A 17349-nucleotide genomic window follows, 5' to 3' on the forward strand; every position below is an offset into this window, starting at 1 on the left:
GATTCTCCTGCCTCAGCCTCCGGAGCAGCTGGGATTGCAGGTATGTGTCACTGTGCCTAGCTAATTTTTGAAATAACCAATTTTTTAAATGGGCAAACATCTGAATAGACATTTCTCCAAAGACGATATACAAATGGCCACTAAGCGTATGAAAAGCTCAACACCATTAATCATAGTGAAATGCAAATCAATATCACAGTGAGATGCCACTTGATACCCACTAGGGTATCAAAAAGTCACAGTCAGATGGGGCGCAGTGGCTCACACCTGTAATCCCAGCACTTTGGGAGGTTGAGGTGCGTGGATCACCTGAGGTCAGGAGTTCAAGACTAGCCTGGCCAACATGGTGAAACCCCCTTTCTACAAAAATGCAAAAATGAACTGGGCATAATGGCAGGTGCCTATAATCCTGGCTACTCTGGAGGCTGGGGCAGGAGAATCACTTGAACCTGAAAGGTGGAGGCTGAAAGGAGATCACACCATTGCACTCCAGCCTGGTGACAAAGCAAGACTCTGTTTCAAAAAAAAAAAAAGAGAGAGAGAGAATGCTCTGCAGACAGTATGCCAGGGAGGCCTTTGCCCTACCTTCTTAACCTCAAGCCTGGTTTAACCCTACCTAGGCTACAGACCAACAGAGCCACAGGGATTTGGGGTGAGCTCATGGCTCTGCCTGGTCTTCTCCCCAGCACTAGATCCAGGATGCGGAAGAGCAGAATCTGGGGGAAAGGCCGACTCTCCGTCTGTCCACAGATGAGGCCCTCGCCTGCAGGCCTGGACAGGGCAGGGGCCTTCCTGATGCTCCCTTTGATACCCTGTCTCTTGCCACCTGGAATGTTCTTATAAGCACCAAGAAAATTCTTTGCAACATGTGATTCTGGTCAGCAGGGCCATTTCTTAGCAGGATAGAGTGCCTTAGGAGAGCCCACACTAGGCAGCCTTCAAACCAACACCGACATCTTGTATTTTAAATTGTGAACTTTTCCTTACTAAAGTAATGCATGGGCCGGGTGCGGTGGCTCACATCTGTAATCCCAGCACTTTGGGAGCCCGAGGCGGGCAGATCACGAGGTCAAGAGATCGAGACCATCCTGGCCAACATGGTGAAACCTTGTCTCTACAAAAAATACAAAAATTAGCTGGGCGTGGTGGCATGTGCCTATAATCCTAGCTACTGGGAGGCTGAAGCAGGAGAATCACTTGAACCCGGGAGGCGGAGGTTGCAGTGAGCCGAGATTGCACTGCTGCACTCCAGCCTGGCAACAGAGCGACACTCTGCCTCAAAAATAAGAAAAGTAATGCATGTCCATTGCAAAATGTTTGGAGCAAAGTATAAAAAGAATAAGGTGAAAATCACCCTAAGGCCAGACATGGTGGCTCATATCCATAATCCCAGCACTTTGGGAGGCTGAGGCAGGCGGATCACTTGAGGCCAGGAGTTCAGGACCAGCCTGGCCAACATGGTAAAACTGTCTCTACCAAAAATACATAAAATTAGCCAGACATGGTGGTGGGCACCTATAATCCCAGCTACTTGGGAGGCTGAGGCAGGAGGATCACTTGAACCTGGGAAACAGAGGTTCCCATTAGCAAAGATTGAGCCACTGCACTCCAGCTTCGGTGACACAGTGAGACTCAGTCTCAACACAAAAACAAAAAACAAAACAAATAACTATGTACATGTGTGTGTATATACAGACGTTTGAATGGACTTCCTTGAGGATAAACGTATGTGCACACCACTATTTTTATTTTCTTTTTTTGTCATGGACCATACCTGAGACTTAACACTATTATTTCTTTAAGGTTAATTCCTGAAAGTAGAATCATTAGGCAAAAGAGAATATACTTCTTTTTTTTTGAGACGGAGTCTCACTCTGTTGCCCAGGCTGGAAAGCAGTGGCATAATCTCGGCTCACTGCAACCTCCGCCTCCCGGGTTCAAGCAATTCTCCTGCCTCAGCCTCCTGAGCAGCTGGGATTACAGGCACCCACCACCACCCCTGGCTAATTTTTGTATTTTTAGTGGAGACAGGGTTTCACCATGTTGGTCAGACTGGTCTCAAACTCTTGACCTCAAGTGATCCGCCTGCAATGTTGACACCTAACATTTTACCCTTGGAATTTTACCTGTAGATACAGAAAGAATGGGTCTGTATGAGGGTATCATTAAGCTCTTGTGTTGCACATCCACCGCCTCTGCAGGGTTGTCATGGTAACGACTGATTTTCCACCCCTCCCAGTTTGGTGGGTGTTTTGTTTTGTTTTGTTTTGTTTTTCCCCCCTTTTCTTTTCGAGATGGAATGTCCCCCTGTCGCTCAGGCTGGAGTGCAGTGGTGTGATCTCGGCTCACGGCAACCTCTGCCTCCAGGGTTCAAGCGATTCTCCTGCCTCAGCCTTCCGAGTAGCTGGGACTTACAAGTGCACACCACCACACCTGGCTAATTTTTTTTTTTTTTTTTTTTTTTGAGACAGTTTCACTCTTGTTGCCCAGGGTGGAGTGCAGTGGTGCGATCTCTGCTCACTGCAACCTCCGCCTCCCAGGTTGAAGCGATTCTTCTGCCTCAGCCTCCTGAGAAGCTGAGATTACAGGTACCTGCCACCACGCCTGGCTAATTTTTCATTTTTAGTACAGATGGAGTTTCATCATGTTGGCCAGGCTGGTGTCAAACTTCCGACCCTCAGGTAATCTGCCCACCTCTGCCTCCCAAAGTGCTGGGATTACTGGCATGAGCCACTGTGCCTGGCCCCGGCTAATTTTTTGTCTCTTTAGCAGAGACAGGGTTTTGCCATGTTGGCTGGGGTGGTCTTGAACTCCTGACCTCATGATCTACCACATCTGACAGTGGTTTTTTGTTGTTTTTTTTTTAAGTAAAATGTCTGAAATAGAAAAATGCTGCACTTATTTCTCTTAATGCACTGAAAACAGTGGAAGTTTGCAGATTTTAAATTCTTAAGTCCAAGCTGGGACAAGACCGCTCTCAAAGGGGCCTGTTCAACACACTAACTCCAGGTTTGGGGGCCATCACTGAGCTGCAATTAAACCTGCAGGCATGCATTTTACAGAGTGGTGGAATCTCATTTCCATATGCAGCCAAGCTTCCAGATGTAGCCAGGAAAACCCAAATGTTCCCTGGATCCCGCGATGGCTAATAAGCACTCAGGCCTGTCACGACGTCGAAGATGAGCCCCATGGCCAGGGAGGCACACTGCCTGCCTTCCCGCAGCTGACGCCAGCAGAAGCAGGTGCTGTGTAGCCAAGGCCACAGCAACACTGAGGCACGGCTGAGCAGGAGCCTCCTGCACCAAGACCACCCCAGCCCTGCACTGCCCTCCCAGAGGTCCGCGTGCGCCCACAAGGGTGCACAAGCTGCAGGGGTCTGGGCAGCACGGTCTCCTTCATCTTTCTTTGTTTTTATTCTTTCAGTTTTATAAAGACAGGATCTCACTCTATTGCCCATGCTAATCTTGAACTCCTGGACTCAAGCCATCCTTCCACCTCGTCTTCCTAAAGTGCTGCGATTACAGTTATGAGCCACTGCGCCCGGCCAATCTTTATATATTGATTTTGTGAAGGCTCTTGTATAAAGACATTCACAGGCTAGGCGCGGGGGTTCACACCTGTAATCCCAGGAATCTTTGGGAGGCAGAGGTGGGCAGATCACTTGCAGTCAGGAGTTCGAGACCAGCCTGACCAATATGGTAGAACCCCATCTTTACTAAAAATACAAAAATTAGCTGGACATGGTGGCAGGAACCTGTAATCTCATCTACTCAGAGAGTTGAGGTAGGAGAATCACTTGAACCCAGGAGACAGACGTTGCAATGAGCCTAGATCGTGCCACTGTACTCCAGCCTAGGTGACAGAGTGAGACTCTGTCTCAAAAAATAATAATAGCAATAAACTAAAGACATTTGCAGTTCTTCTATATACTATAAGTTTTTCTAGTTTGTCATTTAACTTCTTAATTTACGGTGGGTTTTTTTTTTTTTTTTTTTTTTTTTTGAGACAGAGTTTTGCTCTTGTTGCCCAGGCTGGATTGCAATGGCGTGATCTCGGCTCACTGCAACCTCTGCCTCCCGGGTTCAAGCGATTCTCCTGCGTTAGCCTCCTGAGTAGCCGGGATTATCGATGCCTGCCACCACACCGGCCTAATTTTTTCTCTTTTCAGTAGAGATGGGGTTTTGCCATGTTGGCCAGGCTGATTGTGAGCTCCTGACCTCAGGTGATCCGCCCACCTCAGCCTCCCAAAGTGCTGGGATGACAGGACTGAGCCACCGCCCCCGGCCTCATGGTGTTTTTTGACCAATAAAACTTTTTAAACAGGTGGTCGAAAGTGTGTTTCAGCTTTTAGGGACTACCTAGCATTCATGCCAAATGAAATCTCTTTGGAAAGAACGAGAAGGATGACCTTGACCAGGAAAACCCAAAGCATAAACATCCTGGCAGAAGTCAACGTGTGGCCACAAAAGAACAAGGACAGGAGAAGAAAGCTGTCTCTATGGACGCCGATTATTTATGTCAAGGGTAATACGAATCGGAGTTGTAGCCTGGAGCCAGCTTCCTTTTCTTCCTCACAAAGCTGCTGCGCCTGCCAGAGGCCACTTCCCCCGCTGGCTCTGCCAGAGCCGCTTGACCAGGACATTTTCCTGGCTATCAAGTCATAACACATATGACAATGGCAACCTTTTTTTTTTTTTTTTTGAGACAGAGTCTTACTCTTGTTGCCCAGGCTGGAGTACAGTGGCGCAATCTTGGCTCACTGCAACCTCCACCTCCTGGGTTCAAGCAATTCTCCTGCCTCAGCTTCCCAAGTAGCTGGGATTACAGGCATGTGCCACCACACCCAGCTAATTTTGTATTTTTAGTAGAGACAGGGTTTTTCCATGTTGGTCAGGCTGGTCTCGAACTCCTGACATCAGGTGATCTGCCTGCCACCACACCCGGCCCAATAGCAACTATTTTTAATACCCACCCTATTTACGATCTTAAAAACCCTCAGCCAGGCATGGTGGCTCACACCTGTAATCCCAGCACTTTGGGAGGCTAAGATGGGTGGATCGCCTGAGGCCAGGAGTTTGAGACCAGTCTGGTCAACATGGCAAAAATCCTTCTCTACTAAAAAGAAAAATAAAAAAATTAGCCAGGTGTGGTGTTGGGAGCCTGTAATCCCAGCTATTTGGGAGGCTAAGGCAGAAGAATCACTTGAACCTGGGAGGTGGAGGTTTCAGTGAGCTGAGATTATGCCACTGTACTCCAGCCTTGGCAGCAAGAGTAAAACTCCATCCCAAAAATTAAAAAACAAAAAAAACAAAACTCAAAGCAACTGTATGAGGTAGGTATTACTTATGACCTCACTTAATAAGGACCAAACTTAAAGATCAGAAAAGTCAAGGAACTCTGCCAAGCTAGTAATGGTCAAATTTGGGATTCAAGCCAGGCCAAGCATCTGTGCATAGCCCCAGGCCACATTGCCTCTTGGGAGCCTCACATGGCCCCAGCCAATACACACTTCGGTTTGGATCCCACGCCTTGTATGTGTTACTTATTAAGCATTCAACCTGCGCCCTCCAACTAGAGCTTTATTTTTCATTCATTCATTCATTTTGAGACAGAGTCTCCCTCTGTCACCCAGGCTGAAGTGCAGTGTCGCAGGGTTGGCTCACTGCAACCTCCACCTCCCGGGTTCAAGCGATTCTCCTGCTTCAGCCTCCCGAGTAGCTGGGACTAAAGGTGTGTGCCACCAGGCCTGGCTAATTTTTGTATTTTTAGTAGGGACGGGGTACACTATATATTGGCCAGGCTGGTCTCAAACACCTGACCTCAGGTGATCCACCCGCCTTGGCCTCCCAAAGTGTTGGAATTATAGGTGTAAAATTTTATTTTTAGGCTGGACGTGGTGGCTCATGCCTGTAATCCCAGCAATATGGGAGGCCGAGGCAGGTGGATCACCTGAGGTCGGGAGTTCAAGACCAGCCTGACAACATGGAGAAACCCCATCTCAGCTAAAAATATAACAAATTAGCAGGGCATGGTGGCATGTGCCTATAATCTCAGCTACTTGGGAGGCTGAGGCAGCAGAACTGCTTGAACCCAGAAGGTGGAGGTTGCAGTGAGCTGAGATTGCTCCATTGCACTCCAGCCTGGGCAACAAGAGGGAAATTCCATCTCAAAAATAAATAAATAAATTTATTTTTAGGATGAGGTCATGCTATATTGCCCAGGCTGGAGCGAAGTGGCTGTTCACAGGCCTGATCCCACTACTGATCAGGAGGGGAGTTTGGACCTGCTCTGCTTCTGACCTGGTCCAGTTCGCCCCTCCTTAGGCAACCCGGTGGTCTCTGCCCCACGATGTCACCATTTGATGCTGAAGACAGTATAGACAGCTGGTCAGCACAGTGCACTACTGTGCAGTGCTCCTGGGCTCAAGTGGTCCGCCCGCCTCGCTGCCCAAGTAGCTGGGACTACGGGGGGAGAGGGGGCGGGGAGGATGCCACCACGCCCTGTCTCATCTAGAGATTCCTTGTATTCCTTCTCAAGCTCCTTTTATCCCTGTCTGCCCCCTGCCCTCCCCTCCCGCTGGCCACCTTCGGCTGCCCTCCCGGTGGTCCGCGCCACAGCAGGGAGTGGGTTTGCCTCTGCCTGTGGACCCCGTGGGTCCTCCTCACATCTGGGTCCCTCCCCACCTCTCCCAGCAGCTTCCCTGCCTCTGCCAGTCTCAGCTGTGCAGAATGGCTCCTCGGAAGCCATGGTGCTGGAGCAAGGGCTGAGTGCTGAGCAGGGCGCCCCACTGCAGGCCTCGGGCTGGTAGAGGGAAGAACCAGGTCTGCTGCCAGGCAGGAAGCCGGCACCGTGCTGCAGCGGCAGATGCCAGGAAGACACTCAGCAGAGGCCGTTTCCTGACTCAGAGACACACTCATAGTGGGCAAGCAAGCCCCTCTGCCAGGCCTTGGGTGCTTCCCACACCCCCTGGCTACCTCCATGAGAGTCAGAGCTGGAGCAGGCAGTACCCGTCCCACCTGCCCGGACTGCGTGGCCTCCACATGGCCTCATGCACACAGCGCCACGCGTGACTCACTGTCTCTCAGGCCCCTGGCTGCACCATACACAGGCCAGACTGTGTGACCTTCCCAGAGGGGAAAACAGCAGCTGCAGGTGGCCCCTCCCCTGGCGTTCTGGCCGCAGAGCAATGCCACCAGACAGGCGTCCCCGGAGGCCATGGCCCTAGGACAGTGTGCGTGGAGGAGCTTCTCTGCAATGCGGGAGGCGCGTGCTTTTTGGCCCAGTGCAGGCGGAAACAAGGGGCTGCTACGGCACCCCGGCCCTGACTTTCCACATCCACGGCCTCCCAAGTCCTCCCTGGCCTGCGGGAGCTGAGCAGTGGGTTGGGGGTGGCGTTCTGGCCCTCGGGTCCCTTCCAGAGGGAGCCTTGTCCTCAGGTGGCTGGGGGCACACCCAGAGTTCTGTACCACCTGCACAGGCCAGGACCCTGGGACCAGGCTGCACAGGGAGGCTCAGTGAGGCGGGGCTGTTTCCTACCCAAACAACCAGCCCCTCCGAGCCCACACTGCCCATGAGAAGGTCCTTGTGTTACCTTTCTGCTTCACTGCTGAAGGGGAGGGGAAAGGCCACCCTGTGCCTTCCCAGCCCATTCCAGCCCTGCCAGTGCCACAGTCCTTTCTGTCCAGCCCTGACCATGGTCACATGCTGGAGCAAATTCATGAGGCAGAACCCTTGGATGGCAAATTCTTCCCAAACTAATGGCAAGTGGCTGACTGCCTGAGGGTCCCCGAGCACAGCACGGAAACAGAGGAAGGCGGGAAGGCAGAGCTGGCACTGGGCGCAGGCAAGTCCGCTCACCAGGCATACAGACCCTCCGGAGCTGGCTGGGACACACCACGGGACTCTCTCCCGGACCCTCCAGAGCTGGCCGGGGCGTGCCGCAGGACCCTCTCCTGGACCCTCAAACTGGCCGGGGCCACCTCGGGACCCTCTCCTGGACCCTACAGTGCTAGCCCGGAGGCTCGTGAGGCCCTCTCCTGGCTGTAGACTCGAGGTCTACTGAGCCAGGGCACTAAAGCCCTGTCCCCTTTCTGGGGGCACCTGCCACCCTGCCCTCCTCTCCAGGATCGAAGAGGCTGTTTATCCCTTTCACCTCCCTGGGATCCCAACTCCCACGGGCTCATCTTCCTCAGGTTTAAAGTCAGAGGAAGGGATCAAAAGGGAAAAGCAACAGAAGTGTTTCATCAGGAGCCGGCAACATTCTGCAATCTGCTTTTCTGTGTGGTTTCTGCTCAGAACTCCTGGTCCCACCCACAGGGATGGGGGTCAGGGCAATGGAGCAGAAACGGCAGCTTCACAATTTTGGCCACAGCAGCTCCATCTCTAAGCAACCCAGGCTCCGGCCTGGAGGGTGGTCCCCCCACACCATGTCAGTCGCCGGCCGTGTTTGTGCTCCGGCCAATGAAGCGAGTTGAAAGGTTGTGCAAACGCAGGCCCTGAGCAAACATGAGTGTGCTGTCCAGATGGCCCCGGGAGGCCGAGGCGCCACAGCGAGGGGTGTGCTCCGCACCTACCCTCCAAGGACGCCAGGCAATGGCCCAGGCCCTGGGAGAGCCAGCCCTGGCTATGGGCAGCCCACCTGCTGTGAGATCCGCCCTCGTCCCTTGGAGCCTCCACTGGGGAAGGAAAAGCCATCCATGGGTGCCAACCTCTCAGGCTCCAGAAGGAGGGCTCATGGCCGCCTCCTCCTGGACCATGAGGAAAAGGTGTTTGCCCACGTGGGGCCCCTCTCCACCAGTGGTGTCAACAGCTCGCAGCCCCTGGTCACCTGTATTTAGACCGCAGCCCATGCAGCACAAAGGCCCTGGGGACCCAGGAGTCCCCCAAATCAATGCTTCCACAGCAACGCCGCCGTCCCCGATTCCAGGGTTATCGCAGAGCTATCATTCCTGGCCCCAACACAGCTGGTGGAGATTGGATTTTAGAAATTCCTAAAGGCAACCCTGCAGACTCTTTTGTCCCCAAAATTAGAACACGGGTGGGAGACGCAAACAGAAAGTGCCATTGTGCTGCGGACGCCGCGTCTCTGGGAGCTGATCCCTACAGTTCTGCTTTCTAAAGGCCTGGCTGTACCAGAACGAGATTCAGCTCTGCTCAGCAGAAGCCCCGGTCAGCCCGAGGATTGCTCAACTGCTCCAGCCCTGCCCTCACTGACCTCATTCCCCTCTCGGGGTCTGTTCTCAAGGAGCAGCCACTGCAGCCCTCAGCAGAGGCCTCATGGGACAGGGGAATGCCCACGGAGCTCCCTGCAGGCCCGGGGGAAGGGCAGGAAAGAGATGACTCAGAAAGAGCTGGCCCATGCAACCACAGGGTGTGGTGTGGGGGAGGGTCAGCTCCTGCCCACAGATGGGCAACAGTGACCTGGCAGCCTCTTGGGGCCTCTAGACCAACGGTTGGCAAACTTTTTCCGTTAAGGACCAGACAGTAAACTTTTGTTTTTGTTTTTTTTTTTTGAGTCAGAGTCTTGCTCTGTCACTCAGGCTGGAGTGCAGTGATGGGACCTCTCAGCTCACTGCATCCTCCACCTCCTAGGTTTAAGTGATTCTCCTGCCTCAGCCCCTTGAGTAGCTGGGACTATAGGTGCACGCCACCACATCCGGCTAATATTTACATTTTTAGTAGAGAGGCGGTTTCACCATGTTGACCAGGATGGTCTCAAACTCCTGACCTCAGGTGATCTGCCTGCCTTGGCCTCCCAAAGTACTGGGGTAATAGGCATGACCCACCGCACCTAGTCAATTTTTTTTTTTTTTTTTTTTTTTTTAATACAGAAAGGCTTTCGCCATGTTGCTCAGGCTGGTGTCAAACTTCTAGGCTGAGGCCATCCACCTGCCTCGGCCTCCCAACGTGCTGGCGTGACAGGTGTGACCCACTGCACCCAGCCAATTTTTTTTTTTTTTTTTAAATAGAGAAAGGCTTTTGCCATGTTGTCCAGGCTGGTCTTGAACTCCCGGGCTGAGGCCATCCACCTGCCTCGGCCTCCCAAAGTGCTGGGGTGACAGGCGTGACCCACTGTGCCCAGCTGAGATAACAGAACTTTGGGCCTCACAAGCCATATATGTGGTCTCTGTCACCAGAGCGTAACTCCCACTATAGCACAAAAGTAGCCACAGACGGGAGCAAACGGGCACAGCTCTGCCCCCACGAAGCTTTGTTTACAAAAGCAGGCAGTGGTCTGGGTTTGGCCTGGCAACGGTGGTTTGCTGACCCTGCTCCAGATCAAAGAATGAAAACCATGGAGAAGAAATCACCAGCTTCCCTTGGGCAGAACCCTGGGAGCCAAACGCTTTAAATGGTGACTGGGCAACTCTCTTTCCTGGTCACTATCTAACCTGGGCAACTTTCTGCCTCCAGTGGGAGAGCAAAGAGTGAACAGAAACGCTCCTGCTGCAGTGATTTGTGTTTTTTTTTGAGAACAAGTCTCCCTCTGCCATCTAGGCTAGAGTGCGGGTGCATGACCTCAGCTCACTGGATCCTTTGCCTCCCGGGTTCAAGTAATTCTCCCACCACAGCCTTCCAAGTAGCTGGGATTATAGATACCCGTCACCATCCCAGGCTAATGTTTTTTTGTTTAGTACAGATGGGGTTTCACCATGTTGGCCAAGGTGGTCTCAAACTCCTGGCCTCGCCAAGCGCAGTGGCTCATGCCTATAATCCCAGCACTTTGGGACTAAGGCAGGCGGATCACCTGAGGCCAGGAGTTAGAGACCAGCCTGACCAACATGGAGAAACCCCATCTCTGCTAAAAATACAAAATTAGCTGGTCATGGTGGCGGGCACCTGTAGTCCCAGCTACTTGGGAGGTTGAGGCAGGACAATCGCCTGAACCCGGGAGGCAGAGGTTGTGGTGAGCTGAGATTTCACCATTGCACTCCAATCTGGACAAAAACGAAATTTCATCTCAAAAAAAAAAAAAAAAAACAAGGGCCGGGTGCGGTGTCTCAAGCCTGTAATCCCAGCACTTTGGGAGGCCAAGGCGGGTGGATCACGAGGTCAAGAGATCGAAACCATCCTGGTCAACGTGGTGAAACCCCGTCTCTACTAAAAATACAAAAAATTAGCTGGGCATGGTGGCATGTGCCTATAATCCCAGCTACTCAGGAGGCTGAGGCAGGAGAATTGCTTGAACCCAGGAGGCGGAGGTTGCGGTGAGCCGAGATCGCGCCATTGCACTCCAGCCTGGGTAACAAGAGCGAAACTCCGTTTCAAAAACAAACAAACAAACAAACAACAAAAAAAAAAAAAACAAGAAAAAAACTCCTGGCCTCGGGTGATCCATCTGCCTCAGCCTCCCAAAGTGCTGGGATGACAGGCGTGAGCCACCATGCCCGGCCACAGAGGTGGTTTTTAGCGTTTACACAGACCTGCCGGAGGCCAGTGAACATAATGAACCTTCCCCTCTGGAAAGACGCAGCTAAGCAGCAACTACACGCAGTGTGTTGGCATGGAATTCCAAGGGTGTGCATGGCCCTCCTGAAACTGACCCATGGACCATGTAGAGGACCATGTAGAGACCTGAAGAGCCCAGGGAAAGATCTCTTCCTCACTCGGAAAGAACACTAGTTTCTTTGTATTTGAAAGAGCTCTTACAAGTCACTAAATAATAATAATAATAAAATCAAGAGCGCTGTAGAAAAACAGACAAATGACTCAAAGAAGCAATTCACAGAAGAAATGCAAATTGTCAAAAAAGCAGAGAAAAGATGATATGTCTTAGTAATAATCAAAGACATTTTAAAACTCATGGTATATCATTTTTCACCAGATCAGAGTGGCTCATGTCTAGAAGATGAGTCGAACAGACTGGAAAGGACATGGAGAAAAAGGCACTCGCATGCATGCCGGTGGGCTTCTGGCAGCAGGCAGTTGGTTTTTTGAGACAGAGTCTCACTCTTATCACCCAGGCTGAAGTGCAGTGGCATGATCTTGGCTCACTGCAGCCTCCGCCTCCCAGGTTCAAGCGATTCTCCTGCCTCAGCCTCTTGAGTAGCTGGGATTACAAGCACCCACCACCACACCCAGCTAATTTTTGTATTTTTAGTAGAAATGGGGTTTCACCATGTTGGCCAGGCTGGTCTCCCAACTCCTGACCTCAGGTGATCTGCCCGCCTTGGCCTCCCAAAGTGCTGGGATTACAAGCGTGAGCCACAGTGCCAAGCCAGGTAGCCTTTTACAAGATGATTTAACAGTACATGTTAAAATTTAAAATATGCTAATCCTGTGGCCCAGCACTTCCACTTCCAGGAACTTATTTTACAGAAATACACGCACAGAGATGTTCACTTTAGCAGCATTCATAAATCGGAAAAACTGGAAACCAAGCCAAATGTCCATTAGTAGGAAACTGGTTGAATAAATGATGATACATCTACATTACAGAATAACACAGAACTGCTTAATAACAAGGCAGACCTTGAAGTAATGACAGCAAAAGATGTAAAAGATACATTAAGGGAAAAGGCAAGTTATCACGGTTCTTTTTTTTAAGAAAAGAATAACATTGGTATATGCAGATCTTTTAAAAACTGAAGAAATATATTCCAAACTGATGAAGACGGGATTATAGAATTTTTTTTTTTTTTAAGGCAGAATTTTGCTCTTGTTGCCCAGGCTGGAGTGCAATGGCGCGGTCTTGGCTCACTGCAACCTCCGCCTCCTAGATTCAAGCAATTCTCCTGCCTCAATCTCCCAAGTAGCTGGGATTATGCGCCACCACACCACGCTAATTTTTTTGTATTTTTAATAGAGACAGGGTTTCACCATGTTGGCCAGGCTGTTCTCGAACTCCTGACCTCAGGTGATCGGCCCTCCTCAGCCTCTCAAAGTGCTGAGATTACAGGCATGAGCCACCATGCCTGGCAGGCTTATAGATGTTTAACCTACAATTCATGTTTCTGAAATGTTGAATTTTCACTATTATTTTTGGGACAAAGTCTCACTCTGTCACCAGGCTGGAATGTAGTGGTGCAATTATGGAATACTATGACCTCAAACTTCTGGGTTCAAGTCTTCCTCCCACCTCAGCCTCCTGAGTAGCTGTGACTACGAGCATCTGCCACCATGCCCTGGCTAATTAAAAAAATATATATGGAGAGATGGAGTCTTGCTTTGTTGCTCAGACTGGTCTCATCCCTAGCCTCAAGAGATCCTCCCACCTTAGCCTCCCACAGTGCCGGCATTGCAGGTGTGAGCAACTGCACCCAACCCAAATTTTTAAAATAAAAACCACTTTTAGGCCAGGTATGGTGGCTCACACCTGTAATCCCAGCACTTTTAGAGGCCAAGGTGGGTGGATCATCTGAGGTCAGGAGTTCAAGACCAGCCTGACCCACATGGTGAAACTTCGTCTCTACTAAAAATACAAAAAGTTAGCCGGGCGTGGTTGTGCACACCTGTAATCCCAGCTACTCGGGAGGCTGAGGCAGGAGAATCTCTTGAACCTGGGTGGCTTGAACTCAGCTCATCTTGCAATGAGCTGAGATCACGCCATTGCATTCCAGCCTGGGCAACTGAGCAAGACTGTCTCAAAAAAAAAAAAAAAACCAGGAAAGGCCCAGAAGCCCTCAGAGCTCCCTCAAAGCTAAACAAGAACCCTTTAATGGCACCACTCCTGACTCAGCAACAAGGGAAATCAGAAACCAGAGTGTCCTACAAATAGTAATGGTAGGTATTGTGTCTTAAAACTCTTTTCACCGGGAAACGGACACAGGTGAGGTTTCCTTGCTGGAGAGAACTCTCTCTGAAGAGGCTGCTATCTTCATTGCTTTCCAATGGCCAGCTCTGAATGGCACCATTGCCCAACTAGGCAAACCCACAGAGAGTTCCCTTCTTCCTTCTGGGACAGACTTTTTGTTCCTTTTTTGACTTTCTTTTTTTTTAAGACAGAGTCTCCCTCTGCCGCCCAGGCTGGAGTGCAGAGGTGCGATCTCGGCTTGTGGCAACCTCCGCCTCCTGGGTTCTCCCACCTCAGCCGCCGAGGAGCTGGGATTGCAGGTGCCTACCATCACACACGGCGATCTTTTGTATTTTTTAGTAGAGACAGTTTCGCCATGTTAGCCAGGCCGTCGAACTCCTGACCTCAAGTGATCCACCTGCCTCGACCTTCCAAACTGCTGGGATTTCAGGCATGAGCCACCGCACTGGCCCCTTTATTCACTTTTCTTCCAACCTGTTTCTTTCTTCTGCCTCCCCACTTCAAGAAGACACACATTTTGTGACATCCTGATGCTCTCAACGCGGGGGTGCTCAGCACCCAAGGAGACATCTCCCTTACCAGACAGCTGGCTGTGCCCTGGCACTCAGGAAACCGGGAAGAGCAGAAGCCCAGGTGTCCCCTGAGTTTCCCGTTGGGCTCTGGACAAAGGCAAAGGCTGGGGCTGGGCACTTCCATGGGAGGTCTGTGTGGAGGCTGCTCTATGAGCCCAAGCTCCCAGAGCCCCCGGTGACAGCTACCATGGAAAACAGGAAAAGAAAGTGGGCGGCAGCGTCTTGTTTTCCTGCTTCTGCCTTCCTTGGGCACATGGCTAGTGAGCTGCTTCCTCAGCATCAAAGCCCTGATCAGAGGCAGGGAATGTTGGCCGGGTGCACTGGCCCATGCCTGTCATCCCAACACTTTGGGAGGCCGAGGGGGGGCAGATCACCTGAGGTCAGGAGTTGGAGACCAGCCTGGCCAACATGGTGAAACCCCGTCTCTACTAAAAATACAAAAATTAGCCGTGCGTGGCATTGGGCGCCTGGGATCCCAGCTACTCGGGAGGCTGAGGTGGGAGAATCTTTTGAACCTGGGAGGCAGAGGTTGCAGTGGGCTGAGATCACGCAACTGCACTCCAGCCTGGGCGACACTGGGAGACTCTGTCTTAAAAAAAAAAAAAGGAAGGCAGGGGATGGTGAGAGCCATACCCTGCTGCCTATAGGACCTCAGTTTAGGAGGCCCTGCCGTGTTCTGTGGCCAGAACACTTCACCCAAGCCCCTGTACTGTTGGGGACACCCAGGCACACACAGGCAAACGGAAGGCAAGGATGTAGAAACAACCACAGCAGCCTCAAACGTAGAAGCAGATTACTGAACTAGAGAGCTTTAAGAAGTCCGTACTCACTGTTAATGAGGTGAAGGTCATACACATCCCACCAAAGCCGTTCAGAGCCAGGGCGATGAAGATGAGCACCGAGAGGGCTGTGGGGAGACGCGAGCCTCGTGAGTCAGTGGAAACCCCGGCCGAGCGCCTGGGAAGCGGATCCGGCCCAGAGTCCTGAGCGGTGCAGGCTCCGGAAAACCCAGTGAGGCAGGCTGGGGTTAGTCCCGACACCTGGGGAGGGAACCACCTCTTTCTCATGCCCCTCCTCTTGCCTATTTTTTTGGGGGGGGCGGGGACAGAGTCTCGCTCTGTTGCCCAGGCCGGAGTGCAGTGGCGCAATCTTGGCTCACTGCAGCCTCTGGCTCCCAGGTTCAAGCAATTCTTCTGCCTCAGCCTCCTGAGTAGCTGGGACTTCGGCGTGGGCCATAATGCCCAGCTAATTTGTTATATTTTTAGTAGAGCCAGGGATTCGCCATGTTGGGCAGGACTGTTTCAATCTCTTGACCTCCTGACCCACCTGTCTCGGCCTCCCAAAGTGCTGGGATTACAGGTGTGAACACAGCACCCGGCCTCTTTTTTTTTTTTTTTTTTGAGACGGAGTTTCGCTCTTGTTGCCCAGGCTGGAGTGTATTGGTGCGACTGTGGCTCACTGTAACCTCTGCCTCCTGGGTTCCAGTGGTTGTCCTCCCTCAGCCTCTCAACTAGCTGGGACTACAGGCATGCACCACCATGCCCAGCTAACTTTTTGTATGTCTCACCATGTTGGCAGGCTGGTCTTGAACTCCCAACCTCAGGTGAGCTGCCCACCTCAGCCTCCCAAAGTGCTGCCGTGATTACAGGCATGAACCACCACACCTGGCCTCCGCTTGCCTATTTCACAGATCCTGGGCTCTTGCAAAAGGGGCATCCCATCTTCCTCTCTCCAATTAACATTAGCATTGGCCAGGCACAGTGCTCACACCTAGAATCCCAACACTTTGGGAGGCTGAAGCCGGAGAATCACTTGAGCCCAGGGGTTAAAGACCAGCCCGGGCAACAAAGTAAGACCTCCTCTCTAAAAAAAAAAAATTAAAAATGAGCCAGGTGCTGTGGTGTGTGCCTGCAGTCCCAGCGGTTCTGGAGGCTGAGGTGGGAGGATCACTAGAGCCCGGGAGGTCCAGGGCACAGTGATGTGATGCATAACTGCACTCCAGCCTGGGCGACAGAGCGAGACCCTGTCTCTAAAACAAAACAGCAAAAACGAACATTAGCTTCACCTGTCAACTTGAAAAAACAAAACAGAACAGCACATTAGCAGTAAGCAGAGTCCTAAAGAAGCTACTTCACTGAATCCAAAAACAGAGGTGCCTGAAAATCAGCAGATGAGCCTGGCTGAGATTTTGGGGAAACTCAAGTCCTTTTTTTGGTGTTTGCTCTACAAGTCCTTAAAACAACGGCTCTAGCTGAGCAGGGCTGTGGACCAGGTAGCTTCTAAGTCATCCTTCATGCTGTGGCCTGTGCTGCCTGGAGGGGACTCAGCTCGTGACTTCTGCACACACGGAGGACTGTGTCCCTGTGGCCAACCTGGTTCTTAGAACTCACCTAGGCCCGGCAAGGCAGCTCATGCCTCTAATCCCAGCACTTTGCAGGGCCGAGGCGGGCAGATCACCTGATGTCAGGAGTTTTGAGACCAGCCTGGCCAACATGGTGAAACCCTGTCTCTACTAAAAATACACAAAATTTTGGGCGTGGTGGTGAGTGCCTGTAATCCCAGCTACTTGGGACACTGAGGCAGAATCACCTGAACTTGGGAGGCAGTGGTTGCAATGAGCCGAGATAGCACCATTGCACTCCAGCCTGGGTGACAGAGCAAGACTATGTCAAAAAAAAAAAAAAAAAAAAAAAAGAATTGGCCTCCAGCTTGGCATCAGTGAGGGACTGGCTTGGCTTGGTGATGAGGTGAAGCTGTGTTTACCCTGGGAGCTTCTCTCTGGGGTGGCTGCTCTCTGACCCGGCCATCCATTTGAGATAAGTGACTGAGGAAAGGCTTAACAGGTGTCCCTCTAACTTGAGCAGCGAGCGCCAGGCCCAGTACCATGTCCAAGAGCAGGGGGCCCGGGGGCAGCTTGGGGCACTCTCTCCCCAGTCCCTGACAAAAGATGGAGGAAGATGACACTCACAGTTCGGGTTGCTCGCTCCGTACGCAATCAGCAAGCAGGAGACAGCGAAGCAGGCG

The 17349-nt window shown here is 51.7% G+C and overlaps 1 protein-coding gene across 3 annotated transcripts in view; it reads right to left on the reverse strand.

Moving 5' to 3' along the window:
• SLC43A2 (solute carrier family 43 member 2) overlaps positions 1–17349 on the reverse strand; it is a 59074-nt gene that overhangs the window by 25153 nt on the left and 16572 nt on the right. For all 3 annotated transcript variants that reach the window (XM_074388343.1, XM_074388345.1, XM_074388344.1), the window contains 2 exons: positions 17294–17349; positions 15156–15232 (listed from right to left, as the gene is read on the reverse strand). In XM_074388343.1, coding sequence (XP_074244444.1) covers positions 15156–15232; positions 17294–17349 — 133 coding nt within the window. The remainder of the gene's footprint in view (positions 1–15155; positions 15233–17293) is intronic.

The sequence above is a fragment of the Saimiri boliviensis genome, chromosome 17 (assembly GCF_048565385.1).
Source record: "Saimiri boliviensis isolate mSaiBol1 chromosome 17, mSaiBol1.pri, whole genome shotgun sequence".
Lineage (NCBI taxonomy): Eukaryota > Metazoa > Chordata > Mammalia > Primates > Cebidae > Saimiri > Saimiri boliviensis.